This window comes from Pleurodeles waltl, chromosome 8, assembly GCF_031143425.1.
Source record: "Pleurodeles waltl isolate 20211129_DDA chromosome 8, aPleWal1.hap1.20221129, whole genome shotgun sequence".
Lineage (NCBI taxonomy): Eukaryota > Metazoa > Chordata > Amphibia > Caudata > Salamandridae > Pleurodeles > Pleurodeles waltl.
The window spans coordinates 1,035,810,895-1,035,823,681 of NC_090447.1; the positions used below are offsets into that span (position 1 = coordinate 1,035,810,895).

The window sequence follows — 12,787 nt, forward strand, 5'->3', positions numbered from 1 at the left end:
TGTTAATACGATGTTTGTATTATTCAAGAGGCCGTGGTAGGGAAATGCTAGAGCTGTGGTCATCAATTGAAAAATACTGCCTTCAGGCTATTACAAGAGCGAATTTACTGGTGGGACTACTGCATATAACGGTTAAGATATTTTTTCAGCTCCTGTGCAGCCCAGTCTAATTCTTGTGTGTAAATGAATGATCTAACTGTGAATAAATTCCTGCTCGAGTAACTAGATGCAAATGTTTGGTGTGACAAGAGTGCATGCAGCTGTTTTCCTATTCATTTTGTATTTCTAAATTGTAAATACAGTGTTGGTTTATATGGACTCAGAAGTACATTTAAAACATGGTTTTTCCCCCCTTTTTTTACTCTTAAGTGCTTGATATTTGCTTGGTTCAACTGTGGATGAAATGCAAATTCACTGCTGGCTTTCTTGTCAAGCCTTTGACAGCTCCCACAATTCAGTGTGATGCCCAACTATGCTCTCCCCTTTAAATGTGTGGGGAAGGAAAAATATAAACTTAAGTACCTAATCATGGAAGCCTAGTTTACAAGCTGTCCATGGACTTGTATTTTAATATCAACAATGGCCTTAAAATCCCCACATGGGCGTTGTTATCAATAGTGCAGGGGGTGCAGTTGCACCGAGGCCCAGGGCTAAAATTGGCTCACTGCACCCAAATTATGATAGTTTTTTCCACCAAATCAGGAAACGGGGGACCATTGTCCTATTTACATCAGGGTCTCTGACGCCCTTCCACAGCCCCCTTTGCACAATCCAGTGCCATTTCCCCTTGGTTGATGTAAATTATAATAGTCCTTACTAGAACCTATAATTAATGAAATTGAGCCATTAACGGAAGAGCACTAACAACCGTATCCTGTGCTCTTCTTTGTAGTCCCAGCGCCGTGTTACATTCCACCTCCCCGATGGCTCCCAGGAAAGCTGCAGTGATAGTGGTCTCGGAGACCACGAGCCTGTGGGCAGTGGAACCCTGATCTCACACCCTCTCCCTCTGGTTCCGCCGCAGGACGAATTCTACGACCAGGCCTCACCGGACAAGCGGACTGAAGCGGATGGCAACTCTGACCCCAACTCTGGTAAGTCTGCTTCCACATCACTCGTAATACTGCGTGTATTTTGACCTCAGGAGTGGTTTATAACATCAGTGGTGATAGGCCTGTGATTTAATGTCCTTGCTTGCATTATTTTTATAGCGCCAATACCTGTTTATTGTGGTTGGTACATCACAAGGAGAATTATATGGCAAAATAAATGTCACTGCAGGCAACACGTATGCATGGGATAAATTAGAAGGAATTTCGAAGGTCAGATATACAGAACAGTTCTCTGCATTGATGGTCAAAATGAAATGACTGGCAACTGCTGCGATTGAGCAAATCTCAAATCCATGAGCAATTCCCAAACCAAAGGAATACTTAGAAAAGCTAAAACGTCACCAAGGAAATTGGAAGGGAAGGAGAGCATTTAAAACATTGGCATTCACCGGATCACTGTTTACCAACTGTTGAGTAAAAAAGTTAAATCCGATAGAAAGTAGATTGTGGTATTAATTATAATAGATTAAAAACGGTCCAATGTGTATTAACTTTAAACGCCGAGAACATGTTGCTAACACATTCGTGTTATCGTTTGACGACATAAACACAACATTTAAGGAACCGTCAGACTCTGATCTAAACTGTAACCTGCAGACACGCGAGTGGAATGGTTATGCTGGCGAGCCGATAATATGTTTGATTAATAGTGCTAATAAAACGTATAGCATAATGAACTACCCGCTGAACATAATAAACACATTGCTAGTCACAAGGGAGTTCCGTGAAGGTAAAGAGCGTCTTTAGTTATAATGGCACTTAACTCTGCAGCGACTTACCATATCACTTTAAATGAAAACTTGGATGCGTCATATCGTAGAAAAAAGCCCCCCACCCCCATCTCAGGATGTTTTTACCCTACAGTGCAGCTACAGCGACCAGGGAGCACCAAAGCCGGGCCTTCTCATACTCGTTATCACCCACATTCCGGGCCTGCTTTGAGGCCATCTGTTTTCATGGTGCGTGAGAATCTGGGTGAGTGGAGCTCGTTTTACTAAACTGGGGTGTGCTAGGTCTCCTCTGCCATTTCAGCAGCCCGGTGTCAGTGAAACGGGCAGCAGTAAGCGTGGCATACTGGCTAGCTGGAGTGGCACATGGTCGGTGCCATTTCAGCTCAACTGGCGGGTTAGTAGCTTTCTCGTCACCTGGTGAGGCAGTGGGAGCTGGTTAGGCTTAAATTCACAGTGTGGTCATTTTCTGGAGGTGGGGGTTCCCTTTTCCTGTGGCTGAAGTGCAGCAATACCACTATTTGCCTGTAAACAACAACATTATTATCTCATTACAAGAACGCTCTGCAGTCAGAGAAAGACTGTCATGATACAATAAAGGAGTAATAGTGGTAGTGAGAAAAATGTTTCTCACTTATTTTAATCGTATTGGTTCTCTGACAATGAGTTTCCACATGGGGAACATGGAACTAGCAATAGTCCATGGTATCCTCCTTTCTCCTTAGAGTGTCCTGCATATAATTATCACATGTCTTTAAATATGCAGTGTCCCTGTCCAATTGGTTTATGTGTGTTTTGTTCACGACCTGAGGATATTTTTTAATTTCTACAGACAGGCAAGCTCGAGAATGTGTTCCTTTGACGGAGCTGTGAACAGAGGGCAGATGCTTTGACATTTCATGTGCTGCACATTATGTTATAAGTATGTCACATTGTGTGATATTTGTAATTGACGTAATGGTGCAATTAATGCCTTTGGGAATATGACATTCAGAATAAGTGTGATGAATGAGGAACAGACTAGAAAACTCCAAAGAATTCTCGGGTGTTAGAATGTTAAAACACTTCTCATTACCTCATTACTTAAACATGGCTTCACATAGTTTCATTATAGAAACATGCATACATATGTATATATAAATCTGTACATATTTAGATATACACCCACATTCACATATAATCCCATATGCATACAAGCACACCACACACACATATATATATATATATATATATATATATATATACACACTAAAAAAACAAAGATTACAGGGACATTATAGTTAGGATCAGCATGTACACACACTAAAAAACTTTTAAGTAACTATAACTCATGCCCTAAGGTAAAAATATCTCGTGCCCCCGAAGTGCACAATTTTCAGATCAATAATTTTACTGCAAATTTTGCAACAATATTATCAATGATGTAATCGAAGATGCAATTACTGATCTAAAATGTGGGGTAATTAGCAGTGCATAGCGTGGGAGCAAATAGTGAATTTCTAAGGTTTTTTTAAAATGCTAATTCCTAGCTATAATGTCCCTCTAATCGTTTTTGTTTCAGTGAATTTATATGTTTTTGAAGGCAGCAGGGGTCGGGTGCCAGGGCTGCAGACAGCCTCACATGTGCATGGCCTCCGGCCTTTGGGACCACACTACCAGGCCTAGGGGGGTCGGGTTATTCCTACACTGTCCCCTCTGTTTTTTTTTTTTTTACATTTTTTTTACTCAGCTTATTGAAGTGCAGGCAGCCAATTAGATAACGGAATGAGTTCTGTTGGATCCTTGGATGATCCGCATCCCAAGATTAGCTATTCTTTTCTTTAATAACTCCAATACTACTATGCCAAGTTACAAAAAAGGCTCTTTCTGTACTAAGATCTAGCTTTCTGCCAAATTTGTGTAATTCTGTTCAGCAGTTCGAGCTGTAGTTGTGTCTAAAATCTCTATGATAAATAACATGGTAAACACACATATTTTGACTTCTTTTTCTCAGCCCCTACTTGACAGATCACCCTGAAACTTTCCTTGCAGAAATAGACAAAGCAGGGCACTTTTATGGAAAATTTAATGATGATTCATCAAACAACGTCAAAGTTATAAGCAATCCAAAAAACACATTATATATAGAAACTAGGTACTAACTATAACTAACTGCTGGGGACCACCATTAGATAATTCATATATTATATGTATGTGTGTGTATATATATATATATATATATATGTATGCGTATATATATATATATATACATATATATATATATATATATGCACACTCACACAGATAGATAGATAGAAAGATATATGTATCTGTATGTGTATATATATATACTTATGTATATATGTGATTATCTGTCTATCTATCTATCTATCTATCTATCTATCTATCTATCTATCTATCTATCTATCTCTCTACCTAGCTATCTAGCTATCGTTATAGTTAGGACCATGTTTCTGTAACATTTGATGAATCTCCACAAAATTTTCCCAAACAAGTGCCCCAGTGCTTCTTGTTGTGCATGGAAAGTTTCGGGGTGATCCATCAACCGGGGGCTGAGAAAAAAGGGGGTTATAAAATGCATTTCCCATGTTAATTCCATTAGGACCTTTATACACGACTAGAGGCCGAACCACTGGACAGGATTACACCAAATACTGCAGAAAGCTAGCTTTCTCTATGCAGATTACGCTTTCGCTTATTTGGAGAAAATTCTAATTTGTATATCTAAGGCCGCAAATAAATCGCGACTGTTCGTGAATTTTCGTGAATGCGTTTGCGAATAGAAGTGCTGTAATCGGCTGCCACAACCTGAACAGAAAATTGTTGCCGCCATTTTATGTTGTAGGAGAGGAACCTTGAGGCTGAAAAACTAAAGAAAAGTTGCATTAGGGGGCAGGTTGGAAGTACCCTGACTCCTTGTGTGATATAGGGATGTTTGAGGGTCAAATTATGGGCTTAAAATTATTTTGCCTCACAATGGGCACTTGAGATAACTCTAACTATAACAGGTGAATTCTTATGGTTTTCTCCATTTAAAATGTGAGCTTAACTATAACGTCCCTGTAACCCATTTGTCCACGACAGGTTTTGGGTTGATCCATCAAATGAGGGGTGAGAAAAAAAGGGGATCCCAAAACACAAAATGCCAAGGCATTTTCCATAGACTTCTTTAAGACAGGCTACAGCAAAGACTGCTTAGCGGAATGTCAACACATTCAGCAGGAAGCTAGATATTGGTCCGCAGATTGTGCTTTTTGCAATTTGGTGTAAATCCATTCAGTAGTTTTTGAGAAATTAAGATAAAAGATAATTGTATATCTGGATGGTTGGGTCTGCAAGAGTATCGAGATACTCTCAAAGGAGCAGAAATTTAAAAACAGAGTGTTGTGATTGGCCCAGGGACTACTATTTCCTTTGAGCCATCTTGCTTCTGCAGGAGTGAGCACTCTACCTGGCTTCCAGCAACATTACAAAAATGTTGCTGGCACCCATTACAGGACTCAGGGACTTAGTCCAGTGTCTAGAAATTAGTAAAAGATAATAATATAAGAAGGTGGGATAGGGACACCTTCACTTCCACTTCCAAGGCCCCATGGGGGGGACACAGAGGAATTCCCTTTGGGGCAATAAAGAGAAAAAATCATCAAAAAATGCAGTGATCCTGCAGGACTTCTAAGGGACTGGAAAGAAAACAAAAAAACAAAAGCAAATGCTGTCTAACTTACAATCACTGTGTTTATGTCCCAGGGAGCTGACTGCCAGGGAAGTATTTATAAAAGGGAGGTGGGTCCTCCCTCCCTGAGCCCTTAGAGCTACCAGAGAGCCCATCCCAGTGACTGAAATGTGTTTATATGAGGAGGGGGCTAGGCATTCCCCTACCCGAGCCTCTAGAGGTTTGGGGAGCCCACCCTGAGGTCAACATTAGAATATATGGGGAGGGGGCTGTGTGGCCTCCTCCTCATACCTCCAAAGGCACCGGCAAGCCCACCACTGGGACCAGAATCCATTTAAATGGGAAGGGGGGCCATGGGCCCCTCTCATCAAGCCTCAGAGAGCCCTAGGGAGCCCACCCAATATCCAAAATGTGTTTATATGGAGAGGTGGCCATGTGGCCCCCTCCTTTAGCCTCTGGAGGCCATGGTGAGCCGACCCCCAGGCCCTTAATTGATGTATATGGGGAAAGGGCCATGTGGTCACCTCTCCATACCTCCAGTGGTCCCAGAAATCCCACCCCCGGGCCGAAATTAATTTATATGGGAACGGAGTCATGCAACCACCCTCACTGAGTCTCAAAAGGCCCCAAACCCACCCCTAGGGCCAGTTACTTTAAGGTTGGTGGGCTGTGTAGCCCCCTCCCTAAGTCAATAATGTCTCTGGGGTCCTTATCCCCCTAGCTATGCCCTGGGGAGCCTGCCCCTGCGACATAGTGGTTCCCTGACCACAATGACATGAGAAAGGAGACTTGTGCTTGCTCTCACTAGGTGGGAGCATTTTTTTTTTATTTCCAGCCAAGCGTGACAAAACACCAAGTCCACTCCCAATGGGTTGGAGCTTTAAAAACATTTCTAGCCGCTGGGATTGGGCTTTTGATCTGCTTCCCGGCCCACTTTGATGTCCAGCCTATTAAATACAATTAACCCTGCCCTCTGGGTTGTTTAGAGCCTTCCCTAGGGATGACTTATATTCATTAAAAAGTATGGCTTAGACCTGGCAAAAGTTTTGTTTTGTAAAGTTACGCTTCCCACATCGGGAAAAGTGTTTCCAATTTGCAACACTTAAATCCTCCATATGGGATGCAATCAAATTCAACAATTATGACAAGAAATTATTCCCAAATTACTCCTCACAATTCAATAATCCTTATGATCTTTTTATTTGATCTTTCAGAAGACAACAAAATTGATGGTATTCCATCCGTGTCCATTTGTATACACTTTTTCATGCTTCATATCTACAGACGCATTTTGGGCTGAAAGCACTTCTTCAGGGGAATGAAATTATGTTGGATATTTGTTAGACTTGGCATCCTTGGCGTGGCCTTCCCCAACATTTTACCTCTGTTTCCCAGGTTGCTTATGGGTGCTGGACTCTACGTTTGCTGTTTTTGATACTCTGGGCTCTTTACCACTGCTAACCAGTGCTAAAGTGCAAGTGCTCCTATGTAAAATGTGTGTGTAGTTGGCTTGTCCATGATTGGCAGATTTGATTTACTAGTAAGTCCCTAGTAAAATGCACTAGAGGTGCCCAGGGCCTGTAAATCAAATGCTACTAGTGGGTCTGCAGCATCGGTTGTGCCACCCCCATTAGTAGCCCTGCAAACATGGTTCAGACCTGCCACTGCAGTGTCTCTGTGTGCAACTTTAAAATGACAATTCGACTAGGCAAGTGTACCCACTTGCCAGGCCCAAGCCTTCCCTTTTTATACGTCAGGCACAATTTAGGGGAATTGGCACTCACAAACACCCAATCCTTAAAGTTTCTCTTAATCCATATCTCCAAGAATGAAGTGCACTTAAAGGGGGTAAAAACACACCCACAACCCCCAAATTTGAACAATCGAAGACTGTCAAAATCAAGAAGTCTACATTTAAGGCACACACCTATAAGCAATTCCAAGACATTATTCACTTATGTTGTGGGATAGCCCATATATAAAGTCATGTTTGTTCATCAGATGACACTTAAGCTCCAGATCCAACTCCAATTGGCTTGATTCAATTTGGCCTTTCACAAATTGAACCTCCAGTCCTTCAGTGCAGTTCAGTCAATTTTAATCGGTTTCAAATCAGCCTCAGATCAGCCAACACATGTTTCATCCTGGGAAACATCCCACCAACTTTGTCAGAGCTGAAAATATCATTAAAACAACCTCCTCAGGAATATGGTCAAACAGATTTATCACTCCATCACCAATTATCACCAATTATCGTGAGCGTGAAAACCAAACACAATTCAGTTCTACAAAAATTTCATTATCTAGAACATATAAATGCTTGCATCCATGTGCATCATTTTAATCTGAAATTAAATGATGTATATAAAAACCCATTGTGAGCACCATCGTGACTGGTGAGTAACATCATGTGCTATCACATAGTACCATCAGATAAAAGACTGTAATTCAATATCGGACAAATCCTAGTAATTAATCACCCCAGACCCAAGTTAACCTAGGGACAATGTGCACACTCATGCGAAATGTTTGGAGCTCACAAGCCCACACTAAGGGCAGTAAGTATCAGCATTAATTTAAGACAAGCTTCCCCACCACACCAATGGGAAATACCTGGTAAACAATGAAATCTCAATAGAGTATATGTGTCCAGTCGCTTCAGATTCTGAGTCCTTCAACTCTTCAAAAATCTAAAGTAACTATCACAAAAGAAAAAAGTACACCCTTACACATTTGTGCACAAAATTGAACTGGCACCCCAATACAAACTACAACACATTGGCCCCGAATATTCTGTATCAAAGAGGTGGACTGTCACAAGATTAAATAGTTACCTTAGTATCAGCACTCCCCGAGGGAAGTAAATCTCCATGTGCTGCGAGTACACTGCCATGATATCTATTAAAAGGATAGTCCCTTTTCCACTACTTCCTTAAATACAGGAAGTAAACACAAACATAGGACTGCTGTCCCATTCCCTATTACATAGTAGACACAAACAAAAGACTTCACTAGCCCCTGATCTCTGGATTAAGGCAAGCACCATCTTTGTGCAGTAATACTTCACCTATACCCTAGTGTCGTTATCACACTGATAGCTCCTATATCACCCAAAATATATATCTCATATGTCCAGGACTCCCCAGGTAACCATCCCTTACCTGTGGAATGATTGCTGTTCTGAAAAACACAATGATAAGCATACCATAGTGCTGTCATCGAACTATTGTATAATCAAACCCCTAGTAAATATGAACAAAGGACTCTCTTTTGAAATTACAATTGTAAACTCCATATGCATTTCAACCACGTGTGTGCACCTCTAATCATTCATTAAATGTATGAACATAGTTCCAAAACACATTTGTTACTAATATATGCATCCATACTATCAACTTACACCAAAATTGTTTCAATTTGGAATCCATATACCCATCCATCCTCACCCATTGTGAAATATTCTTAATTTCCCCCAAAATACTCCAATTCTTGATCTGTATTCAGACCATCCTCAACTGCCCTCAGGCGCATGATTCATAATGACTCCTTTTTCCTCAGAGCCAGTTCCCTGTTCTCAACCCGGGATCTATTGTACCATGCTCAATTCCAAAAAATCTAAAGAGCTTACTCCCACCTTGTTCCTCACATATTCTCATATGCTGTACCATTAGGTACCGTTTGTCATCAAGTTTAAGTGCCTTCAGATGTTCATTGTTCATTAATCCTGACTCTAAGAGGGCGGATCATACTACTAACATATATACGGTCACACTTGCATAGTAAAGAATAAACTACAAAAGTTGTATTACAGTTGATGTTAGATTAAATTTTGAAAACATGATGGCCAGCATTCCCAAACACTTTCTTACCGTGGCATGCCCACCTGCAGACTCCGCATTGACCACACCTAAAAAAAAAACCTCTTATGTTCGGACAACCAATGATCCTGTGACCAATATGTTGGATAGCTGGGGCTGACGAGGTTCCTTAGGGATCTACCCCTCCGATATGTCATTTCTGGTCTATTTGAAATTAACCCTTTAAGGGTTACATCTTGAGACAAGATTCTCCAATGACTACTCATAATCAGTCACCATCATCACTTTATCTTTCTTGTTATCAGCCACCTTAGTGGGAAGGGGATTCAATGTGTCTTGTCTAGACATCTTAGTTACTCTCCGTTGTGCTATTTCAATGTCCTGCGCTTGATATCCTCTCAATCTGAAACACTGACCCATGTTCCCGATACATTGTTTAAATTCATGTTTCTTACTGCAATTTCTTCTGTTCCTAACCATTTCCCCAAAAGGTATAGCCCGAATCTGGTGTTTGGGATGTGCAATTGAAGCGTGTAAAATTGAATTACACAAAGCTGGTTTACGAAAAAGTCTACTCTGTATCTTGTCATCCTCAATGTGCAATTCAACATAAAGGAACTCAATGGTCTTGTGATTGCATTGATAGGTGAATCTATCATTCACATCATTCAAATTAAACTAATTACAAAAATCTTCTAACTGTTCCATGTTACCTGTCCAAATCATCAGACAGTCATCAATATAACGACCCCAGTACAGAATATATGTTTGCCAATGTACTGTATAGATCCTGGTCCCCAGATCCACTTCTTCTCTAGCCAACCAATAAAGAAGTTAGCAAAGGAAGGATTAAACCTGGCCCTAGGTAGCTCGTTGGGCATGGTGCAGTGTATGTTAAAGGTGGGACATGTACTGATGTGTGTCACATGTCCTAATAGTTAAATACTGCTAAATTCAGTCTTCACTGTTGCAAGGCCTATCCCTCTCATAGGTTAACATGAGGGCTGCCTTTAAATACTATTAAAGTGTAGATTCCCCTTGAGAGCAGATAGAAATGTCGAGTTTGGGGTCTCTGAATTCACAATTTTAAAATACATCTTTTGTTAAGTTGCTTTTTTGATTGTTAGTTTGAAGATGCAACTTTCAGAAAGTATGCATTTTCTTGCTTAAATCATTCTGTAGCTCTGCCTGTTTGTGGATTTCCTGTCTGGGTCAGTTTAACAGTTGGGCTATTTGTGAATCTCCTCTAGACAGTGAGACAAAGGGAGCTGGGGTGTAGCCTGCATATCCTGATGAGCCATCTGTGCTAAAGTAGAGGGAGGAGTGGTCATTCACACCTGAATGGGCAGTGCCTGCCCTCTCACAGTGCAGTCGCCAACCAGCCATCTGTGCTATAGTAGCCACTTACACCCGAATGGGCAGTGCCTACCCTCTCACAATGCAGTCTCCAACCCCCTGGGTCGGGGCAAGGCAGGATCTTGTGAACAACAGAGACTGTCCTTTGAAGAAGGCCTACTTCAAAGGCAGAAAGGGGTATAAGTATGGGACCCAAACCCCCTGAAAATTAGATCACTTCTGGAACCAAAGGGATCCTCCGCCAAGGAGAAGAGCTGAGGAGACGTGCTGCCCCTGCTTGTGACTATGCTTTGCTGGGTATATCCTGCAGTTGCTACTTCTGCCTGTGAAAGGGGACAAAGACTGGACTTTCTTGTGCATTCTTGCTTGAGGAGAATCGCCAATGGCTTAGACTGAGCTTGCCTCCTGTTTTGAAGTCTCAGAACCATCAAACACTTCCTCTGCTAACATCCGGACTCTCAGCTGAGACTCCTGCCCTGCCAAGTGGTGTCCTATCCAGTTCCTGGGCCCTTTAAAGGTGAAGTTGGCAGACAAAAGCTGAAAATTCATGCACAGAACACCATGCAGGGAAATTTTTAATGCACCATCTGCAACGTGCCTGATAAATGATGCACCGCCGGCTTCGCGGCACAAATAGACGTTCCACTTGTATTGCAGCTGGAAGATCGACGCATTGCGTCTGGAGAAATGACGTGCAACACCGATTGCAGCTGCTGATAACGATGCAAACCCCATACAGTGTGGTTTTCTAACACCGTGCAACAGGATTTTCCACGCATCGTCACAGGGCACCAAAGTCAACCCGACTCTGCGTGGATTCTAGGTGCCCCGTCTGGAAATTGGCGCATCGCTCTTTTGTGAGGGAGAAAAATGACATACCGCCGACCAGAGAATAAGCGACACACGGCCACCCTTGCGAGGAAGGAATCAACACATTGCTGCCTTTGTGACGCACACTCACCCGTGTGGCTCATTTTTTACTCTAACCAGGTACTTTGTGCAAAATCATTGTTTCCATTGTTTTCTGTGGAGCAAGACTCTTATTCTTTTAAAAATTCATATTTTAACTTGTGTATGTTGGATTTTTGTTGTTTTGGTCTTGTTTGATTTAGATAAATATTGCCTATTTTTCTAAACTGGTGTAGTGACTATTTTGTAGTGTTTTCACTGTATTACTGTGTGTGTTGGTACAAATACTTTACACATTGCTTCTGAGATAAGCCTTACTGCTTATGCCGAGCTACCAAGGAGGCAAGCAGGGGTTAGGTTATCTCAGTGTGTTTCTTTATTACCCTGACTAGAGTGAATGTCCTTGCTTGGACAGGGGGTAACCTAACTGCCAACCAAAGACCCCATTTGTAACAATAATGAAAAGGCGAAGTGAGAAGGATGTCTCAAGCTGAACTTTCTAAAGTTAGTGGCATGAGCAAGCACTTGTACCTCCCCAGTGTTATGCAATAAAGCACCTTGACTGTGAAACAACCATCAATACACGTGTGATTTTTGTACCTTTCAATGAGTGGGTAATCTCTTTTCCTTTTATTACATTGTTGCCATTACTGCAGTTTAAACAAGGAATTGTGCCTTTGTATTCCAATATTTCCTTGGAACCTGTTCCTATTAATTTCCACAGCCATCCTAGCCCCTTTGGCTCCACCCCAGCAGGAGAGAGAACCGGTTATGACATGAGAGTGAGGAGAAGAGCTAATCTAAATGGAAATGTGACTACAGGCCAGCCTGGAGGTCCTCCAGGCCAAAGAAAGGTACAACCATCTTAAATATAGGGCTTCTGAAAATATTTGTATTAAAGCAAGGAGAACATAGCAAAACGTAGGTGGGAATAGGGCAAAAAATTAACCAAGCTTTATTATGGAAAACTGTCCAATTTCAGACACTGTCAGAGTACTGCACAGGATTAGAATGATATATCGTGACCATCTCCTTAGAACATTTCTGAATTTCGGAGGAATACACCTGATGGATGCAAGACAACTATTGACTCCTGACTTCTAAATTAAGAGGAGGGCTTTTAGGGCTCCTGAGGTCTGCTGGTACCCAGGGACTGGAGCTACTCCCCAAAGGGAAAGTGATTGACCCCTT

General features: G+C 41.7%; 1 protein-coding gene across 1 annotated transcript in view; it reads left to right on the forward strand.

The window, feature by feature from the left end:
- Positions 1-12,787, forward strand: part of LOC138249575 (protocadherin-9-like) — a 1,035,193-nt gene that overhangs the window by 57,589 nt on the left and 964,817 nt on the right. The window contains exon 2 of the mRNA XM_069203521.1: positions 893-1,094. Coding sequence (XP_069059622.1) covers positions 893-1,094 — 202 coding nt within the window. The remainder of the gene's footprint in view (positions 1-892; positions 1,095-12,787) is intronic.